Source organism: Rhinolophus sinicus, linkage group LG05 (assembly GCF_036562045.2).
Source record: "Rhinolophus sinicus isolate RSC01 linkage group LG05, ASM3656204v1, whole genome shotgun sequence".
NCBI classification, from domain to species: domain Eukaryota; kingdom Metazoa; phylum Chordata; class Mammalia; order Chiroptera; family Rhinolophidae; genus Rhinolophus; species Rhinolophus sinicus.
The window spans coordinates 144,523,835-144,546,656 of record NC_133755.1 but is presented as its reverse complement, the minus strand read 5'-3'; the positions used below and the strand labels follow the sequence as shown (position 1 = coordinate 144,546,656).

The window sequence follows — 22,822 nt, the reverse complement described above, 5'->3', positions numbered from 1 at the left end:
GAAAACATGTAAAAGTATATAGCTTGAAAGGGAAATGAGGAAAACAACTTTTTTAAAAATGGAACTATTTTGACAACTACAAGGATTTCTAACTGCTTGGACAAAAATTTCTTTTATTCTGCATAATAAAAAAATTCTATTTCACATTCTATAATCAGTTCAGAAAGCAATAGTATCTAGAACCCTGAAGATTATAGGAACATTTCCATCTTCCTTAAAACTTCATCTGGTTTACAATCCTCATGGGATAGGAAATTCCTCTTGGTTAAGAAATAGGTGCTTGTATAAGCCAGTGTCTGGCCTCGTACAATAGCTTAGCAACAGGTCAATGGTGCCTCCTTGAGCTGTGGACAAACTCCTCTTTGAACATGGGAGGTGAGGAGAGGTAGGATGGAAAGCTTTAAAATCTCCCTGGAGGGGAAACTTTGTCACCAACACAAATCACAGGTAAAAGATCAAACTGATACTGCTTGGGAGTTAGATTTTTATGTGAATATGTTAATAATATGCTATCATTGGCCTCTGTCCAGTTCACATACTTCTCTGGTTCTTATCAGCATAGATAAAATGAGGTAAACCAGACGAGAGAGAAAGCACGGGAACCCATCAGCTGTGCATCAGCCACCCGATTGTTCCCCTGTGGCTGTGCTCATCTTGCCAGTCAACCAGTCACAAAGGCCTCAGCTTTGATCTTAATCCGACTGTTTGACAAAGCCAGTTTCAGGTGCTCTTCATGGAGACAGCAGATTACAGACAATACCATGCTGAAGAACGCTATCTCCGAGCCACGGATACACGAAAAGCTATCTCTTTATCCTGGGACATGCTTGTTCCAAGGAGTCCCAGAAATGAGCCGACCATGGAATGGAAGGCATCCATTTATCAGAATTACAAAATCTCCCTCAAAAAGACCAAATTTAACAGGAACAACTGAGTAACACTTGTATATGCCATAAAATCAATAGATTCATTTTCAAGGAGTAGCTAGAAAGGCTGATGATGAACTTGAGCAGCTAAATATGCTCCCCACTTTTCCCAGAACACGTCCACCTGTAGCTGTTGAAAGTGAGCAACAATAACAGAATCAGATGACTGACAGTTAACTCATAGGCACATGATACAAATCTTTAAAACCCATACTGACCTTTACTTATCCCCATTTCACTTTGGCCAATACCTGTGGAAGGCGAAATGCCATTTTAACAATTTAGTTCTAAGTCCACTTTACTACAAGATATATGTGGCTTTAAGTTGCCATTAAAGTGCAAAGCCCTTTTCTTTATAATTTGAAATTGTACTATCAGAATTGGGCAAATGACTTTGTCGTCGTCTAAAGAATGGACTGTGAGTTTTACCTTCCTGTTTAGCTCGGTGCACTGCACAGAGGTCAATTCCTCCCCGTCTCAGCAGCCCTAGAAATGTCAAATAAAATGCCGTTGCGTTCCAATCACATTTCTTTTGTGCTAGACTTGAAAATCTTAGTCTTTAATCTTTTCAAGTTAAGGAATAAAATGGAAACCTTTCTCAGCTTCATTTCCCTTTAAAAATTGAAAACAGATATACTTATCTTGAAGACGTGAAATCTCATGCTCGGTGTGATGTCACTGTAAGGCCCAGCTTGAGGCATCTCACCTCCTCACATCACTCTAGTCACTCCTCTTGTCATTCAGTTCGAGAGCTTTTCACATTCTAAGTTTGTTTATTTACCTCCACTGGACATATTTTCTAAAAAACTTTTTCTTGTCTAAATTAAACTGCTATCATTTCCATTTTGATTTTAGTTGCCAGGGTATAATACAAATGGTCTACTGGATTTTGTTTTTCATCTTGCCTTGGGCAATTACAACAGTATGATCAGCCAATAGAATGTCTGTCATTTCTCCTTAATTTTGGACCAATAAAATGGGATAATGTAAAGGGGTTCCTTAAAAACAAGGCAAGTATTCGGGATTTTCTGTCAACAAATCTGGTTCATCACATTTAAACAGGGTCTGCTCAGTAGAAGAATTCTCAAGAAAACACACACTAGCCCTTGGTCACTAGACAATATTCAACACTTTAATCACCAATTCCTAAATCTTAATAATGTGTACATTATAATACAAGATGTTTCATATTGTTTCTAATTACCATAGTAACAAAATTTAATTATTACATGAAATCATTAAACAGAGAGTCCTCTGTAATTTTCCCCATCCTGGAAAATCACCATCAAGAATTCAAGGCCTAATCTCCTCCCCAACATTTTTTATTTATATGTATATCATAAAAATATAAGTTGTCAACAAAACTGTTATGTCATGTATAATAATTTGTAATCTGCTTCCCCACCCTCCACCACATAGAAATGTTTCCATGCTCCCATGTGTTTTAGAAGAGCACTAGGTTTTAAAACTCATTTTGGGGGAAAAATTAATTTTGTAGTGTTTGTTTTCAGAAATATCTAATGTAAATCCAAATATCTACCAAAGGTAAGCTCAAGTAGAAAACAAAAAGATCTTGTTCAGTTAGTATCTAGTAACGAACTATAGAAATGATCCCTGAAAGTATAGTCTTGTTCCGTTAGTATCTAATCCTTCTTAAATGGTAGCATTTCCAAAAGCTCAAAGAAGTTGGAGAAAACCATGAATTTTCTCATCATTGTATGGGCAGAGTGCAGAGGTGGTTGTATGAATCCCTGAATATCTGTATCCTGCAGGTGATTGTTCTCTGTTTTCATATCTCTTCTTTTCACCCCTTGTCCTTTTATTCTTCGCTTCTAACCAGGCCGTCAGAGTTTTTTCTATGTATGTATCACACGACATTTCTGATTTTAAAGGTTTGAATTTGTTGCAAGAAATTATTGTTTCCATTATAGCAAGAGTAAATGATTAATTGTGAGCCATTTTCATCCCAGGTAAATATTCTTTTCAAAAAATGAAGTATTTTAATGCATAGAGCATGTTTGTATTCAGAAGATATGCAAATTTATATAAGAATATCTTTCTTGTCTTAAGTCTTCTTTCTATTTCTCTCTTTCTTTCCTTTCTTTCTCTCACTGTGGTAACCAGGGCATAAGGGCAACTGCAACATGTGGCCCTTTATTTGATCAAGGGTAATAATCAACCCAGCCTAGAGGAAGGTAGGTCAGCTTTCCTAGTTCACCTGCGAAATATAATCTTTTTACGTGCTCTCCAATTGTGAGTCCATCTGTGCCACCATTAAGAAGGAAAAGTCTACAGAAATAAAGGGGCTGAATACAACAAGAACTGAATATTTAAATTTTATTTGAATATGCATAGGTAGGGACTGCCACTCTATGAATGGAAATGTGTCCTTTACTCACTTCTTTGAATCAAAAGAGCCATAGATGGGTTGCTTTGTTGTTTGTTTGCTTAGCTAATATTACGTTTCTTCTCCTGCATCATCATTTTTGTCTTTGCATTTATCTTTTTTCTCTTTTAGATTTTAAGCAGAGGGCAGAATTCTTGAGATTATACCAAGAAATGCCAAAACATGCTGTACTCTGCAATATGTTTGTTAATCATAGTTGCCAGAACAAGTGATCTTCATTTGCGAGGAACAACAAGGGGGAATTCATTCCAGGGCTCCCTATGTATTTGTGACACTAACAGTTTCTTCGAACACTTGAGGAAATTTTATACAGTATCTTGGAGTTTCTATGAATTCTAACTATTTTTCTGTTACAAGTCATTCAAATAGATGATATTAATACATCAGATTTTCCAAGTTTCTAATGTAACAACTTATTAAACACCATTGGGCTTCCAGGCTATTCTGATGCTTACAGGTACCTTTCTTGCCCATATCTGACTCTGTGATATCTCTCGGCTTTAAGACTCTCTGTATAGACTCGTGCTCTGTGAACAGACAAGCACCAGAAAAAAAATGAGGTATACCTGCCAATGGCTGTTGGCTCTGGAAACCTTATATTCCCACCCATCAGGATAATATTGCCTGGTGCTGAACAATACTTGTTGGTTGATACACTGACTGATTACTTCAGAAAAGGCTTCTAGAACTGCTGTTGGAAGATATTGATAGTTGGCTTTGGGCTGAGCGTAGTGGATAAAGAATCAACATGTCGCTATGAAACTCAGAAGGGAAATATGGGAAAAGAGATGCAGGAAATTGTCATTTATAGAACATGAGATTATTAGGAATTAGGAGAAGATAGAACAAAGGAATCTAAGCAAGTCGCATGTCATTGTTAACAGGGCTATTTTTACTTTATGACTTTTAAATTTTATGTACATTCATGAAATTAAAAGGACAAAGCTTTAAAATTTTCCGCTTGTAGAACTCCCACATAATAAGCATCGCAGAACACCTTCACCACGTTTCTAACCCTTACTCTGTCCTCTAGGTTACACATGGGGTGGAGGACTGAGACTGAGGGGTGGGCTGGGAGTCAGGAATGGAGACAGCGTGTCTACTGTGCATTTTACCAGTAATTAAAAACTGGAAGTTTGCAATCTGCCTTTAGACTCATCAAAATGTGTGTATGGCTTGTTATTGTTGTATCAGTACATCCTGCTTCACCTAAGGACCAAAACAGTAATATATTTTTGCGTAGTCTTTACATATGTGTGTGTGTGATGCAGTGGTTTAAAATCTACCCTAATGCAAGTCAGGCAGTCAGGGAATTACCTGATATGTGCTCATTAACTTGGATTTTGCAGAAATTTCCACCTTATCATGAAAATCTCATGGCTGTGTTGTTTGATAACTGAGCTTGTCTTTTGGATGAGGAAAAACAAATCATGAGGCCATTTTATTGGTGATTAAGCAATTAAGAAAGAAGTATGCAACCAAATGGAGAAAACTTTCTGGTTAGATTCTGCTTTCACTCACTAATCACCAGGTCCATTCCATTTTCCTTCTTCCGTGATTTTGCTGGAGAACTTGGAAGAACAAGGCTCATAAATGGATGGGTCATGTTGCAGACCCTGCCAGAGTATGTGAGTAGATAATGAACAGCATGTGAATAAAGCAAGTCCTGGTAAGGCAGTGAAAAGAAAAACAATAGCAATCAGTGTATTCCACTGGTGCAGCCTAGCCTGGGTAAAGACCTCTTTTGATCTGTCATTCCCATCTGTTACCTCCCTGTCTCCTGCACTTTCGGTGCCTTTCTCTCTGCTAATTGTTTCTCTGTAGTCCTTAGCACACATAAATGTTTCATAGTCAAAAAGAGGAAGAAAACAAACGGCCTTCTTTTAACCCTCTAGCCCCATGTTCTCAAAAGCGGGGAGTCCAGGAAAGGTTTTTAAATGTTTCCATACTCATTGTCCTCCTTTTCTCACTTGCCATTTACAATTCAGTCCAAACCCCATACAAACTGGCTTTTGCTCAGAACTTCACTCAAACTACCCTTGGAAAGCCCTCCTGTCTCCATATTGCCAAACCCAATGGATAGTTTCCAAGCCTTTTTTTAGGAGGAAACTATACTGTTTGCCGCTATTGACCATAGCATATTTTTGAAAATCTCCACTTCATTTATGTCAAGTCACAACTTTCTCCATGTTCTGCTCCCAGCTCTCACCATCAGTCTCTTTCATGGATGCCTTCTCTTTAAACACAGGATTTTGGGGGGGTTTTCTTTCAGCTCTCTGCTCTACTTAGTCTATGAACTCGCCCTGGACAATAACTTTGACATTTAATAGTTTTTAAGTAACACCTTATCTTAATGACGATCAAGTGCATATTTCCAGCCTTCGTGGTCCCCCTGAGTTTTAGACCAGAAATAGGCCAATCCAGGCATACCTCAAAAATACCTCAAAACTAATTTGCATAAAATGATTGTTTCATGTCACTCTTCACTCATCTATCCCTGATAGAAACACTACACTTCCTCCTATATTTCTTAATCAGTTATTAGCGTCATCACATACCCAGTCTCCCAGATCGCCCTTTTCTCTCCTATGGCTCTTAGTACCACCTCCACCACTACATCAATTATCAATTAATCAAGTCTTCTCTTTTCTCATTTTTAATCTATCAATTCATCACAAGTTGAGACCTTAACCACCTTTTACTTGGAACATTGCAATATCTTCCTCATTGTTTATGCAGACTGTAGTAACCCAAGAAATACCAGGCCTAGCTTTTATATGACACATGGGCTTCTACCCATGAGTAACTTGTAAGTCAGCAGAAACCCAAACACACAGACCCACTTCAGTCAAGCAGGACTTGGTCTCAGCATAACTTAGAAAAGACTTTAATTGTTGGACATTGTTGTTTGCACTGACCTTGGGTGGAAAATTAGATTTTATTCCTTCACAAGGATATGTGGAAAATGAATCTGAATCATTCCTTTTATCTAAGGGAATGTGTGAGACATCTAGCCTTGAAAGCAGAAGGCAGATGAGTTGCTAGGCTATTGAGAGGTGTGTTTGCATGGAGAAATAATTTCAAGGGAGGAAGCCATGTGTTTATAACCTCATCAATATTAATTGAATTTGAAAGAAGGAACTGTGACACTGACATTGACAATGGATCAAATCATGACCTCCATACTGCCTGAATTTCACTAAGCTCAGTTGCTTAATGGTATTTACCCTTACTTGTTTGTGTTCTCCGTTGTACATTGCACTCATCATCTCTTGCCTAATCTAGTGTCATAATGTCATGGATATAGGAACATGGATATGTGTTATTTATAAGATCATTTTTGGCATTTTGTGATTATCCTAAAGGAACCATAAAGCAGTTTCTGCTAACATTCAGCATGAATGTGAATGTAATATATTACAGAAGGTTGTTGTGAGGATTCAAAGAACATATTCAATGATCAACTGTATTAATATTTTGGAAATAATTCCCATTTAAGAATATTTAAACAATGTAGTCATTCACTAAGAATTTTATTTTGAACACTTTTAGTGTGACATCTCTTTCCCCCACCTCCAAAGTTGGCAAGTAAAACTCGTTGTGGGGATATAGGTATTCATAGCCTGGGCATGTCCACTCCCAGACATGCTCATAGTTGACCAGGATGTTATAATAGTTTTGTCTCCTGGACATAAGAAAATACCTGGGAAATTTAGTCAGTCATCTGAAATAATCCCTTATGTTAAAAAAAAAAAAATCAAGTATGGGTGTTTACATGTTGGGGTTCAATGAGAATAATGCTGGGCTCGGAAAATATTCTAGGTCATATTATTTCTAGTGAACCAGGAAATCATTTTCTATTTCTTCTTTTTTTTTTTTTTTAAGTCTAGAAGCCACTTAAATATCCAACAGTAAGGAATTTGTTAAGTAAGTTATAGCATATATATATATATGAAGAAATTCCACACAGCTACTAAAAATCTTCTGGCAAAGTAAATTATATAACAGAAAAAAAAAATCATTCATCATGTAATACTAAGTATAAACCAGTAGGCACAGAGATGTGTCTTTAAATCATGCAGGTAGGCATGTGGGTGTGTATAAAAATTATATTTATGAATTTTATTTATAAGAGGCAGGAGTATACGAGTATTTGGATTACCCCTTTATTTGGCATTTTCAAGTAACTTTTGCAATTAGGAAAAAATATATACATATATTTTTAAAGGAGAGACGTTCTTTTCCATCTTATCTACAAAAGCAATTTATTTCTGCCTCACTGACCTCCCAGGAATATGAACATTTGCTAATGAGACCTAAATAACCCTTTAACTCTCAATAACATATTTTAGTCCATTCAGTGCTACATTGCTGAACCAATGTCTGTGAGTAAAGATTTAATTTTTAAAACTAAATAGACTGTTCCTTTTAATGGCTTATTTTTCTCTATTGTAATTTAGAGATAATAATGAAATATTTAAATTTATTAAAAATACAAAGAATAATATAGTATACATCAATGTATCCATCACCACACTTTAACATAGAACACTTTGCCATATTTGTTTCACATATGTTTTCGAGAAACAAAGTATTTAAAATGTAAATGAACCTTAATGCAGTTTCATTCTCTCGCCTCCCTCCCCAAAGGTAATCATTATCCTGAAGATAATATATACACCTCCCAACCATGTGTTCATATTTTTACCATATACGTATATCCATAAACACTTGATAGTTTTGTTTTAAGGTTTTATAATTTATATAAATATTACATTTGTTCTTGAACTTGCTTGTTTCACTCAACATGATCTTGTCAAGACTTATTCCTGTTAATACATGTACATTTAATTCATTAATTTTGCCTGAAATATTCCATTGCATGAATTCTGTTTTTTTATCCATCCATCTAGTTATGGTAATTTTAGTTGATTCTAATTTTCTTCTATTACAAATAATATGGTAATGAACAACCTAACATCTGCCTTTTTGAGCAAAAGTACAAGCATTTATTTAGGATATATACTTCGTGACTTACAAAGGCATATTCCAGCCCTCCCCAATCAACCAATCAGTGAATTAATCAATATTTGATGAGGACCTGGTCTACTAAAATAAATAACTAGATCTTAGTCCTTAGAATCCCCTTTTGTTTCAACTCTAACTATGATTCAAAGTGGAATAGAATTTAAAGACAAATACGTAGCACAACCAACCTTCTCATCCAAGGAATGCCTTAGATCTGTGACTATGTCAGGGCAAGCCCAGCTTCATTTTCCTACGTTGTGCAGTTCTGGGCCCCTGTTAGGTGACAGTGACTGTTGATTGAGCCCAGGTCTGTATTATGTTGTTTGGTACATAACATCTTGAGCAATGGACCCAAAGGTGATTATTCATTCTGATTTTAAAGCTGTTCTTTACATGCAACTTTAGTAAACATGTATATATTGTGGGAATTATCAACCTAACAATTGCCTCAACCATCCCAGAGCTTATAGTTTAGTTCAGGAGACAGAAAAATAACATGATAAATGTCATGCTGGGGAAGTATAGGACCTACAGAAAGTCTAAGAGGAACACTAACCTAGACGTTGGGGTTTCAGGAAAGACTTCTCAGGGAATGCAACATCTGTATTGGAAGGTTGAGTAAGAACTAGCCAAACACAGGAGAAACAGAATGAAGAATAAGAGAGTTTACCGCATTTATTGAATTTCTGTGTATTAACTTCTTAAAAATCCCAGTCTTAGCCTCATTTAAGCCTCTATCTGCCTATATGTCATTGAGTTCTATCAAGGTCTGTTTCCTCAGTCTTTCAATATCAATTTGTCACACTTTAGAAAGGCTGAGAATAGAGCCAAATTTTTCAATTAAAAATTGTTTCCTTCAATGTTGTTTGCATCAAATGCTAATGGCCTCAAATATTTTAGAGCCATTACAGCCATTGATTTTTATAAGCATTTCATCTCTGTGACCAGTTTTTCATATTCCTATAGTTTCTACTCTGACTATAACACATAAAGGAAATCCCAGTACCTACACAGTGATTACTTTTGACACTTAAAAATCCTATGAACCTTCCAAGTGCAGACAAATTTCCAAAGAGCTAACACATTATATTGATTAACATTCGATCCTAGCAAGAAAAATAAAAAAGCCTTAGGCCCATGCCAATGAGTTTGGGCCTTGTTTTGAGGGCACAGAGGAGCCAGAAAAGAATCTTGAGCAGAGATGTAGTTTGTGTTTAAAGAAGATCCCTCTGGAAGTGATGGAGAAGCTGATTGGGTTGTAGCTAATACCATAATCCTGGCAGGAGATGAGAGTGCACTGGGGCATTGTGCATGACGAGGAAGAGGATGGGACGGGAGCTCAGAAGGAATAGAGTGGCTGGAAGAGGGGGCAGGAGGGGAGCTTAGGATGACTTCAGGGCTTTGGCTTCCAATGTCAAGAGGGAAACCAGCGAGAGCACCACCAGAGAATAAAGAGAAGGGCCCCAGGTGTGTGCACGCTGACCTTCAGGTGACTGCAGTACATCTTGGAGGAGATGTTCAATAATCAGCAGTTGGATGTTCAGCTTAGTAGCTTGAGAGTGCTTTTGGCTAGGGTAAAGGTTCTCCTTAAATAATAATAAAGAGAACAGTAAGCACCTTTTCGTTAACCTTGCAGCTACAAAAGCTATAGAAATATCCAACATAATAATTTCTGATTTAAAATTTAACCTTTTATATTTTTAAGTATGAGTTTCCCTGACTTTTAAAGGAGGAATAAATTAATTGATAAAAAACATTTTCTTCCTAATAGAGTTTTTCATAGATTATCGCACATTTTTACAACTACTTATGACAGGTTTGTGAAAACAGACAATCAGATTGAAATACGCATTGACAGTTCCTTCCCAGAATTTTTTATTAATAGAAGAATAATTTGCATCATTATATGAAATCATGAAAATGTATATAAACACCTATTATTTTAAAATATTGCTTGTAATCATGTTTTTATGTCTAATAATCAGAATATATTGTATCCTGTGAGGGTCACTTCTATGAAACCATATTGGGGTAGTTAATGATTTACTACATTTTGCTTTTTTCCTTTACTTTTACATAATAAATTCTTATTTAATTACACTAGCCTAGGTTATCTTGCTAGACAGCTCTAGCAATAGAGCAGTGTACATTACACACTAAGGCACACAAGAACAGTTTGCATTGCTTTCAACAATACTACTGATGCATGAGATTTGAATAATAATGAAAATTAACAACAGTACCATTTATTGAGCCTGTGCCATGTGTCAGAAACTATCATCCTAAATATTCTATGAGCATTAGCGCAGTTAATTCTCACAAAAACCTTTTGTGTTATAGAACTATTATTAAGCCCATTTTACAGGTAAGAAAAATGAGTCCCAGAGACGTTATTTAATTTGTCACACAGTAAATATGGTTTCAAACACAGATTTGTCTGACTCTGTAGTAAGCATTTTAAATTGCTACGTATTTTGTCTCTACTTTGAAATTATATTTTATGTTAATCCTGTAGTCATATTTTAACAAAAATTTGAACAAGCACTTCAATGCTGTCATATAAAGGCAAGTCTTGAGGCAAAGCCTTTCCTAGGAGAACTCAAGACTAGCTCATTTCATCCTGCTACTTCTTAGTCCCTGAGGCACTCTGTCTGAATCTCTGTGGGCCTCATGTTCTTAAGTGCAGGGAGCCCAGGAACAAGTACATGGGAGGTTCACTAGGGCAAGCCACTTAGCACGGAAGCAAGTGTCAAAGACAAGCTATTCTTCTTGGTCTTCAGGGTTCGCTAGTCCGTTCTTGTCCACTTTCCCCTGACACTCCCTGGGGAGCATCAGGATGTGAAAGAACCTCTGATATGTCTGGGGGTTATCTTGCATTGAAGGATCAATGTGCTCTTAGAGGGCTTTCTCTGCTACTTGGATGTCCAGGTGCCTCTAACCTCCTAGGCAACTGAATAATCAGCTCCCTGTGAAAACACATCTGATACCATCTTCAGGCACATGTTCTAGGTGATGTTTCTTTGGGGAGTGGAGAAATAAAACGAATATTATAATTTGTAGTGGTATCCAGACAATGAGTAATGAGTTAAAACCAGTGTATGTGTGGGGAGAGGGGAAGGCAAATAGTACAAAACTATTACCCCCAAATGCAAGAAGTCTTGCCACTTTGTAATATAAAATATGGAAACCATTTTATTTTCCATAGTGGTCATGTGTAGAGCATTAATAAGCTAGAGCACACAAAGTTAAATGACAAATCTAGATAAACAAACTGCCCACGTAGCTTGTATTGGCCTCGGTGTGTTTAAAGATGCTTGAAGGCTGTAAATCTCTGACCTTCATTCTGACTATTGATTGGTAAGCACACCACCCTGGTTTTTAACTAATAAAAACAATGGTTTCTCTTTACTTTAGCGCAGGTATCATATTGAGTAGTTAATTTTTCACTTTGGTAAATGTGCTTCTCACCTAATTCTTAGTTGGAGACTCTCCATCTATTTTAAGAAAAGAGGTAAAGTCCCCACATCACACTGAGAAATCTTGGTTTTGACCTCTTCACCTTCAACTTTAGGGTTAATATTAATCACATCAGCAATCCAGAACATTAACATATTGTTCCTTTCCCTGACATTTAAATGCATTTTTCAAGGGAGGAAATCTGGAATTGAATTTGTAGAGAAAGAATTGAGAATTCTATTAAAACAATTTATTGGCTAAAATCATAATTTTCAGAGTTCCAAATTAACCCCCTCATTAAGAAAACCAACACCTGAAACTAACACAATGTTATACGTCACTTATATCTTAATAAAAATAATAAAAACCATGAAATTAATTTTCTTAACTATGTGTTGTTATCAAACACATTAAAGGAGCATAAAGACTATTTTTAATAGCAGATTCTAGGAAAGCAATGCTGACGTCATCATGAAATTATTTCAGCATTTCAGAGTTTATAAAAAGTTCAGCTTGACATTTTTACTTTCCTGTTCTAATACTTCATAGATCTTTACAGTCATATGAGATTTTCATGTTTTATCAACAAATCCCTAAAGCCATCACTGAAGTTTGAAAGCCTCAGGACTATCTTTCTAAACTCATTCTGGCCATTCTTCAACATCCTCCATGCTCCGCCAGATCTTTTCATCTTTTACTTTCAGTCATAAGTTCCTTACATGCTGAATTCCTGCCCTAAACACTTGTCCTGCCTGTGACCCTCCCCCCCACAACTTCATTCCCCAATATCACCTACTTTCCACCTATTCTTCTGGTCTCAGGACATCACTTCTCCCAAGAAGTTTCCCCGACTACCTCTCCCGACCCCACCCCTGCCCTGTACACATCTCCATGAGCCCGACTCTTGTAATATTATTTCTCTGGGCAACCTTCACTCCTTTTCACAATGTCAGTTATTTCTTTATTGTCACTACTTGTATAAATGTTTAGTTTAATATCTGCCCTACCTCATAAACTGTAAACTCCATAAGAGGAAGGATGTTGCCTGTCCTTGTTATCACCAGTGTGAGTTGACATATTTGTTAAAATGTGAGATTAAACAGAGTATCTCTTGAGACCTTCAACACATTAACTCCTTAACAAAACCTAACCAAACCTAAGGACACTACCAAGACATTTCATTAAGAATACTCAAGCCCTTCATGACTTTTAAGTCTTGAGATAAAATAATGAGATAAAATTTTCAATAGGAAAAGGAATCTAGAAGTAGTCTACATTTATATATATGCCTAAAGCTTCCCAGCGAAAGCTTCCCAAAGCTTTTACTAGAACCATCTGATATTACAAGTAAAAGGGTCAAACTAATCAGTTGTCAATTTTATCCTCATAAACATCTGCATGAATGTGATTGAAATTATAGACACTAGAAGAGAAATTTGGGGAAAAAAATCAGAGATCTCTCCAACTGGATTAGATTATACAAAGAAACTAAATAAATTATTGTGCTCATTCTGGAGATTATTTTTATAATGGAAAACATTTCTGCCATAGTACTATGTAGCCAAAAATCAATAGAAATTAAGCACTATTTATAAGATTTTTGACGTTAGAAAATGAATTGAGAATCTTTTTACCAATCAGAACAGAGATAAGACCTTATTTCATAATCAAATATCTCAAAAATAGTGCAGAGATTATTCAATGGCGTCTACTTACAACTACCAATCTTTTCCCGCCACTGCTAATGCCTATAATCAAGAAATACCTGAAATTTATTTTATTTTCACTTAATCAGTGTGCTTTTGGAACAGACAATCGTGTTCTCTGCCATTTACAAACCCAAGGATTTAATTTAGATTTCAATAACTGAATGAGGTAGCACAATAACCTTTTATATATTCATCATTTCTTATCTTTCCCATAGCACAAAATGTCCTGTATGCCATAATCACTATTGTTTACTTTTCTGGAAGGTTTTTGTTTAAATTTCTATAACTCACCTAGGATTGTAAATCTACCTTCAAAATACAGTATGAACGGTTTATTACTCCAGACCTTATGAGTTCATAGCTGTTATTGTTAGACTTGTAGGACAACTGATGTTCTATATTAGCCTGTTGTATAGAAATCTGAGTACCTGAAATATCCCTTTCCAGAGACTTCAGACATATCACTCTCATTTGCCTCCTGATTTTTTGACAAGTTGGAACTCTGGGTATGGGTGTCAGAATTCATTTACGTCTAAGACCTCCCCCCCCCCTTTCTGTATGGGGAGGGGGGGTGCTGAGGGTAGTGCACTACCTGGGCTGACTTTAAAGAATTAGCATATTTTTTGTCCTAGTTTTGTGAATTGCATTTGTGTGAGCATAGGTTCAGTGGTTCAAAACCATAATCACTGGGTCTCTAATTTATTGTTTATCCAGTTTTTCTAAAGATGAGGAAACACATGTTTTGGGGGCCTTGGTGATGTGTCAAAGCAGCTGTGCTCTGAGTAGCTAAATGGAGACTGCATCCATTGAGCGCTCCAGGGACAAATTCAAGTGGACAGAGGAGAATTGGGCATTGTTCCTCACTGGTCAGGATGGCACAGCCACAGCTCTGGTCTGGGGACCTGTTGTCTCAGTGTCCCATTAGAGGGGACTACCCACTGCTGTCTACTGGACCCTCTTAGAACTTAGCTTCTCTCAAGTTCCTCTCTCTCTCTGTCTCTCTCTCTTTCTCTCTCCCTTCATCCCTCACCCCTCATCCCTCACCCCTCACTTCTCTGCCTGTTTATTTCTCTAGGCTGTGTGTCTGAGTTTCACAGTCACAGTTCCTGACGAGATTATCTGATTGAGTTGGATACCATTTAATATGGAGTACCACTACTGGGCAAAGTTTTAGGACAATCACCTCACAGCCCACCGGTCTACCTCCATCTCTCTAATACAAATGTTACTGGCTTTTAAAGTGGAACAATCCTTCGTTGTGCAAATCTGTCCTACACATTGCAAAGTATTCACATCCCTGGTCCTGACACTATATGCCAGTCAGTGCACCTGCCTCCTTTACACATTATAGCAGTGAAAAATATCCCCCTTCACGTTTCCAGAATGGGCTCTTAACATGTGGGACCCTGAGAGCCGCATGGACTCTTTTCTCTCAAAGCAGAAACAAAGAGAAAGATTTTATATCACAACTGTGATAGAAATTTAGCTTAAATAATTAAAAAACAAACAAAAACCGTTTCTGTCCTGAAAGCATACTTGGGAACATGTAATTGAGGAGAACTCTTACTTAGTACAACACTGCGTGGAGGAAGAAAATACACCAGATCCCTTCTGATCTGTGATTCTATGTTGATGACGTAGCTGGGTTTCATTTTTTCTTCAAGTTGTTACAAAACAGATTCTTGGTCTCTGAATTGTATTAAGAATCCACTGAATTAATTGAAACATTCAGTTTTCATTATGTCTTTTATAACAGAAGCTAACATAAGATTGGAATGATAGTACCCTAAGAATTGAATTACAAACCTAGCATTTTTTATTTCTAGCCTTAATTTTGCATTTCACATAAGCATTAGCTTGAACAGGTCACTTCATTATAACTGATACTCCACAACTTCTAAAACTCACTTGAAGAATAATATATAGACTTTTAAAAACAGAAACACTAAAAAGCTAGGCAAGATCCTTTAACTATATTAAATTAATTTAAAGAATACTAAGATCAGAAAATGCTTTGAGCATCCAAACTTTAGATCCATGAAGGAAATGATTCTTAAATGATGAGTGTAGCTGAAGGGCACAGAGGTATGAAATGTCTAGAGTTCCTTCTACGTACAATTAAAGGTGCTGTCACCTTTAATTCATACAGGTGTGGCACTGCCTCTCCAGGGACATTTGGAAACGTGGGAGATATTTTTGGTTGTCACAAGGCCTGGGGCAGTGGGGTGTGCTTTGGTATTTAGTGTTTGAGGGCCAGGGATATTAAATCTTGTGCAATATGCAGAATAGTCCTGTGAAACAAAGAACCATCCTGCCTTAAAGCCAATAGTGCCTGCATTGAGAAATGAGAAACGCTGTTAAACATGTAACAGAGGTAAACTCAAGTCTCACTGCCTGGGGAAAAGAGCGAGTTAGTCCTTTCGAAGTCAAAATGTAATACTTTATCAGCCAGATGCGCAGAAACCCAGAGACACCGGTCACTTGTCTTATAATTATGCTTCTCCCTGCTCCAGATCATTTTCCTTCATGTACAAAGGGAATATCAACATAGGGTTGACTATGTACAGTGAAAGGCTTTGTGAAGAGTTAAGGAAAACTCTTAGAGACGCTGCTGACATATTGTTTTTTTCATTCCTTACATCTAATCAGTCACCAGTGCTTCAATGTATTCTTTGAAATGATGCTCATGTTTCTTAAAAATGCTCGTGCTTCTTTCTCTCTCCTCCTCACTCACTCTGCTTCCACATAGTCTCTGCGCTGGACATCTGGATGGGAGAAACAGCCTCTCAAATGGCCCATTCTCAGGCTAATTCCTGCTCAGTCCACCTCCTAGCTCCAGCTGCTGCTGGATGGCCCCAATCATCATTTTTCCAACATTGCTTTTCTACTCAAAAATCCTCAGTGCACTTCTACTTCCTTCATCATTCCATCAAAACTTATTATAGGTATGTGCGTATGGGCAGTGAGTGTCTTTTCATCTTTCAATTTTCATCTGTGTGTTTTCCAATGTGCCTGACACCAAACAGATGATGAATATAGATTTAATTACTATACTATAAAGGAAAGTTTGTTCTTGGTTTTCAAGGCTTATTTCCAAATACTTCTTAAAGCTATTGTTTTCTACTTCAGTCCAAGTACTTAGTAATTTCACTCTCCTTCGTACTCTTAAAATAGTATCGTAGCACAGAATAGAGCTTTAAGCTTGCTATTTGTCATGATTTGTTACTGTTGCAAAATTTTTCACAATTAGTTTATGAACTACATACTACGGAGCAAATGGTAGCAACACTCCAAGTCCACAGATAATTGTTTATTGTTTGCTGAAAACAACTCTACAGTTTGTCTTTACCAAATTACATCATGATGTGTAATGGGTATTTGGGGCTTACAGATCTTTTTATAATGTACCCAGGGCTTATAGAATAACCAAATCCTTCATACAAATAATGAGGCCTGTCGTAAGACTAAGAGAAGCCTGTAAGTTAATGGAAGTTTCCCACTATAGGCATGAGTCTTATAACAGAACTTTCAGCTAAGACATACGGAAAAGAAAAAGAGCTAGATGGGGAGGGGGACGGGGGGAGATCGAATTGTATTAATTTATATGTAATGAATCCTTCACTTCTGAATTTGTCTTTGCCTTCAGATGATCCCTGAACACTCGTTCACTCTGTTTATAAGCAAAGAACTTGATTAAATACTGTTTCCAAGTGTGTAGAAGTTCCAACAGTCTACAAGTCACAATTTCTCCATATTTATGTGCATAGATTTGATATTATGCATATATGGTGCATTATGGTGTTTTGACCAACCAGCTTTGCCCAGCATTCTTCAGAAACAGTCCCAGCCCTGACAGCAACCAAGCCTTTAAAAATATTTCCATACTTTATTTCTTTTATCTCTTATCTTTTTTTAAATAAAGGGGGAAAGCATTTATAATCTCCATTAGTTACATAGAATTGGAATACTGCTATGTAACAGAAACCATCACACTAATGCACAGGAATGGAAAGTCACGCAACTTTGGTCTAGGCTGAATGGATTTAAGTCTTGACCTTGTAAACATTTCCATAGGAGGTAGAACATACACATTTGACTTTCTGTCAAATAAGGGATAGTAAACAATGAATCTGAGATCCTAATAAATTAAAGGTATTTTAAAGGCATTAAATAAACTTTTCACTGTTTTAGAAACTGAAGATGAAACAGCACACAGATTTTCAATAAATTAGGAAGTGAAACAGTAAATCTTCATAGTTGAAATGTTTGCATCTTCAAAGCTAGGTTGGTTCCATTTGATAATATTTGAAACTATGATTAATAATGAGATCACATTTTAAACGATTTGTGTGCAAGGGAAACTCTGCAGGTATCTCTATTCACTGTGGAGTTGTCCATAGTTTTGTCCCAGTGACTTGAAAAGCAATGTCCTGCCACTGCGTGTTCCATTTTCTTTACCCTGATAGCAGTCTGAATGAATAATATTTGAGCAGTAGAGATTTATAAAGTTTCAACACTGTTGGTTTAAGTGCCTCCAGCTGCTGTTCCCATGAACACAGTGTTGATGGGAGGTAAAGAGGACACCAGTTCTCTCCCGTTTGCTCCATGGGAGTCCAGAGTTTCTTGAGCTGGATATTGATTGGAAGTCCCATACATACACTGGGATGAGGACGAAGGAATTGATGTTTGCAAGCTGGATGCTGTAAGGAAAAATATAATCAGCAATTGAAAATGGACATTTTCTTTTCTCTGCAAGTGCCACTTACTTTAAGCCTCTATTTACTTTTGCATTTAGCTCCCAGATCTGTACTAAATTTGAGTATGTGTGGTTTCTCAAAGCCATCCTCTTGTACTTTTTCCCCTTGTTATTCTTCCAGAATTTATTTCTTCCCTACAGTTCACAATGAAAACTCAATATCAAACTTAAATTCACATAACTCTACCATCAAAAGATATACCCAATACACCTCCTCTTTCCATCTGCATCTCCACAATTGTCGTCCAAACCACCAGGTTCTTACAGGACCAACACAGCAAACTCCTAACTAGTCGTGTGACTCTCACCTTTGACCTACCTTCTCACCTGCAGAGAGAGCCAGGATAATTTTGCTGAAGTGTATATCAGATCGTCACTCTTCTCAAATGCTACAAGGACTTCGCATTACTCTTAGAACAAAATCCGGGCTCCTTGCCCCAGTTCATAATATGCTGTATGAATTGATCTCTGCCTTTTGACTTATTCTACTCCATTCTCTTCTTCACTCACCATACTCAAAACATACTGACCTTCTTTCTGCGCATTAAACTTCCTGACCTCATTCCCATTTCAGAGACTACACACTTCCTCTTTCTTCTGCCTACAACTCCATCATCAGATTTTCTCATTGTCTCCTTATCACTCAGCTTTCAACTCCAATGTTTCCATCTGAGGTTTACTTTTCCAACTACGTTACCTAAAAGCAGCTCCTCCATTACTATCTGTCATTTTAACTTATTTAGTTGGCTTCAGAGTACCTGAAATTATCTTTTTAATACATTTGTTTATATATTCCTTGCCTTATCTCCCCTGACTAAGATGTGAACTTCTTACAGGCAGGAATTCTAGCCTGAGAACCACTATACCCGCACACCTAGAAGGAAGTTTGGTGCATAGTAGGTTCTCAAAAAATTTGAGTAACTGGATCACTAACACTACATGTCTTGCATTTATGGTTGCTGCCTTCTCATTGCTGTTTTTCTTATTGTTCTACCATCTTCTCTGTCACCAGAAACTAAGCTTTATAACTCAGGAAACTTAAGGTGGATCCTTATTTCCCTTGCACTACTTACCCACTTACTTTATTCCCTCTTTTTGCCCTGAAGCCTCGTATGCAATTGACTTGTAAGCCAGCTCTAACAATTTAAGCTTAGAATCCATCCGACACCCAAGCTATGTTCCATCAAAGCTTCTATTATCTCTGCAAGTAAACAGAACTAATAGTAACAATAGCAACACGGTACATTTTAGTCTCACGGTGAGGAAACTTCCTGAAGTGGAATTTTCTGCTTCATTAGAGTAACCTAGAAGCAATGACCATCTGCAGATAGCATGAGATGCGCTGCTAGACTGCTCAGGGAGCATCTGTGATGGTCACAGGAACAGAAGTGCTTCCTCTTGAATTATTGGAAAAGCACACTGAGTGGGGAGAGATGGAATTTATCTCACTTTCCCTTATGCTCTGGTTGGGTGTCAAAGCCCTCTATTTATTCTAGTCTAACACCAATTTCACTGGAAGATTTTAACCCTCTCATAGATACATTAACACTCTGCCTTGATATTTTCGTGGATGTATACTTGCCCTGTGATACCTTGTTAGTGATTTTAGAAACTGAATCTATCTGTATATGTTTTGCCCCTTATTCAGCTCACTGATTTCTTGAGTTCTTACATGGCAGACACTTTGCTGGATGCTGGTGATGCATCTAGGACAAGTTGCAGGATTTTTTTAGGGACAGCAACCTGGGTGGAAAAAGATGCTGGGGAACTTCACGGCAAACACACTGTTTTGCTCATTTTTACTGAAACTGTATGTTCTAAAACAATAAAAATAAACATTTTCTACAGAAGTAGCTAATCACATTTTGCATACAATTGAGAAAGTAATAGTAACTTCTACCACAAGTCACCATTTTTTTAAACTTAGAGTGGTTTTAGGGTTTAGGGAGATTATGGGGTCCTAAAGACACCTCTCGGCACTGCCTACAGGTCCAACCATGAACAAGAGAGTGAGGAAAAGACATAATTGTTGCCCTTGTAAAACCTACAGTCTTTTAGACTGTTTTTGACAGGTTACATTAATTTTTGCTTACATAATAGATGCCAGCTATTCTTTTTGGAAAGAATAACAGATCCAGCAGTAGGTTTTTAGTGCCATATATACTGAGAAATGGTAAACCTGTTATTTAAAGATACCAAACTATAACATCAGAACCAAAGTGATAAATCAGCTGTAGGAACATGAGTACCCAGTTAACCCTCCACAGTAATTCTGCATACCTGAGCTTAACAACTTTTAAAAATGTTTTTTGAAAACTAAAATAATTTACCTACTACTGGAGTTCGACATGCAACTGAAGGTGATGTGTCTGCATAAAACGAGCTGGTCTGCTTTCTACTATTGTCATCTAAAATGTTAAGCGGATCATGGATGTCGCTGTAGGGAGGCAGTGAGCGAACACTGCTGATGACAGAAACGTGTTGATTCACCATCGATCCAAGTCTATGAGACTCTGGGTAGTTTATATTGCCTCCATAGTATCCTGTAACAGAAAATGTCAAGAACGGACTGTTAACTTATTATAAAGAATATTCCAGGAGGGGAAAAAAGGGACAAGATGATAGGGGAGACCCCTAAAGATATCATACTGTAAATATTACATTCACATCTACATTTACCATAGAATTGAATTTGTACTCATATATGGACATGGTTCACTATGCTGTATTTTGTTTTTGAAAACAAAATTCTATTATTAATTTTGAGATATAAGACTACATCTCTCTTGTATTTCCCTTAGCTAAATTATTAAGATCTGCCTATGGAAAAAAAAAAAAAAGCACTATTAGCCTCTCACAGAGATTACACTACTTGTCAGCTACCAATTTTATTTATAGATTCACGTTTCTGAGAGAAGTATTGGCCACAGAGCCTAATTTGGTGGGTAAAGACGTCCATAGATCTTTCCAGCTCCCTAACTGTTTTATCAGCCTTACAGGGGACATACTTTTGGTCCTAGTCTTTAAGATCTGCTGCTAATTCTCTTGGGAGAAAAAAAAAAAAATCACTAAAAATATTTCCAAAGGACAGACGTTCTTCTTTTGGGCTATTAAGTTCGGTCTCAAACATATGGTTTGACATATTTTTTTCATCATGTGTGGCACTTAAAAGGGCAACTTTAAGAAAGCCACAAGAATTAGAGATAAGTTTGTATGTGGCAGAAATTAGCTCTAAATGTCTAAGATTCCATAATCTTTAAAAGCTTTACATGGGATAACTTGCTGCTCAGCAGAGGTAGAACTCACTGTCTGATTTGTCTTATTACCAACTCAAAAGCCAGGAAAAAGTCTTTAAAAATGTGAATACCATTAGGTGAATTAGGAGGCAATGTTGCTCCTTGACAGCTGGCAGCCCCCGCATTGCTCAGGAAATTGAAGCTTCCTGTATTTAAAAACTGCATACTGTGTGAGTCTTGGTTGTGTGCGGATGGGCCATAGCCGGAAGGTGGCCGAGAGTTATACGGAGACCCAGCACAGGTACCACTGAAGAAGTCTCTAGAGAGCTGCTGTTCACTCCAGGCCATGCACCGGCCATGCTCGGGGCGATGAGGATAGAGTCCCGATGAGGGATGAGGCTGTGCCCTAAATACAGTCTGATAGTTAGAGTTGGTCCCATAAAAGTCATGGTTGGCTTGAGGGAGAGCAGGATAAATGGGCTCTGGGAATGTTGAGCAGTGTGACGGGACTGACAACACTGGGCCCACACTTGGGGGTCTTCCTGCCATTGGCCCCTGATTAATGACGCTTCCTCGGCTTGCCATGGCTGGAGAAATGGGTGGTGTCATCAGATGACCAGAGCTCTGGGAAAGCTCCATTTGACCTAGGAAAAAATTATCAGAGCATTACCTAATGGCATATTGAAATAGATGGGCTCACATCTTTAAAAATAATTCAAAAGATGTATTGGTATACCCTTTTTCCAACTTGGTTCATTCCTACCCTCCAAAAGTAACAGAACTGGGGAACATCAAAAACCTAGGTTTAAAAACACCATCACAGTACATGTATATTTTACAACAGGGGAGACTACTAGAGTTAGTGACTGTGGAAGAAAGTCTGGGATGTCTTCATGCTTCCACAGAGATGGTTAGAACTCAGACTCAGGAACAGCAAAGGGTCGGGGTGGGGGTCTCCTGTTCACATTTCTCCATAATTAAAAAACAAGCTGAATGTTAAATGGTTGGTTTTTAGGGTAAAAGAAAAAGCAATAATGTCAAAATGACCATGGCTTCAATGCAGCCAATTCAAAATATTATGCAAACACCAGTGATGAACACCGAGTTATAAATGCCACCAACTCCCTGGGCCTCCGGTTCCTCACTGGTGGAATTAAGCCCCTGGACTATAAGACTCTTCCAGGTTTAAAATTCTTTGTGTCCAATGAAGTAATGTATATAAAAGGGTTTAGAAAGGACATAAGTCAATAATCAGACTTAAGAAATTATCTAGTAGCTAGTTCAAGCCACTAAACATTAAGATT

The 22,822-nt window shown here is 37.4% G+C and overlaps 1 protein-coding gene and 1 pseudogene across 1 annotated transcript in view; both read right to left on the bottom strand.

The window, feature by feature from the left end:
* Positions 1 to 2,461: 2,461 nt before the first annotated feature.
* LOC141572016 (small nucleolar RNA U3) lies at positions 2,462 to 2,556 on the bottom strand (annotated as a pseudogene).
* A 15,027-nt stretch (positions 2,557 to 17,583) lies between these two features.
* Positions 17,584 to 22,822, bottom strand: part of RFX6 (regulatory factor X6) — a 55,615-nt gene continuing 50,376 nt past the window's right edge. The window contains exons 17-19 of the mRNA XM_019741337.2: positions 21,650 to 22,162; positions 20,613 to 20,825; positions 17,584 to 18,226 (exon numbers count right to left, since the gene is read on the bottom strand). Of these exons, the coding sequence (XP_019596896.2) occupies positions 18,051 to 18,226; positions 20,613 to 20,825; positions 21,650 to 22,162 (902 nt within the window). The 3' untranslated portion in view covers positions 17,584 to 18,050. The remainder of the gene's footprint in view (positions 18,227 to 20,612; positions 20,826 to 21,649; positions 22,163 to 22,822) is intronic.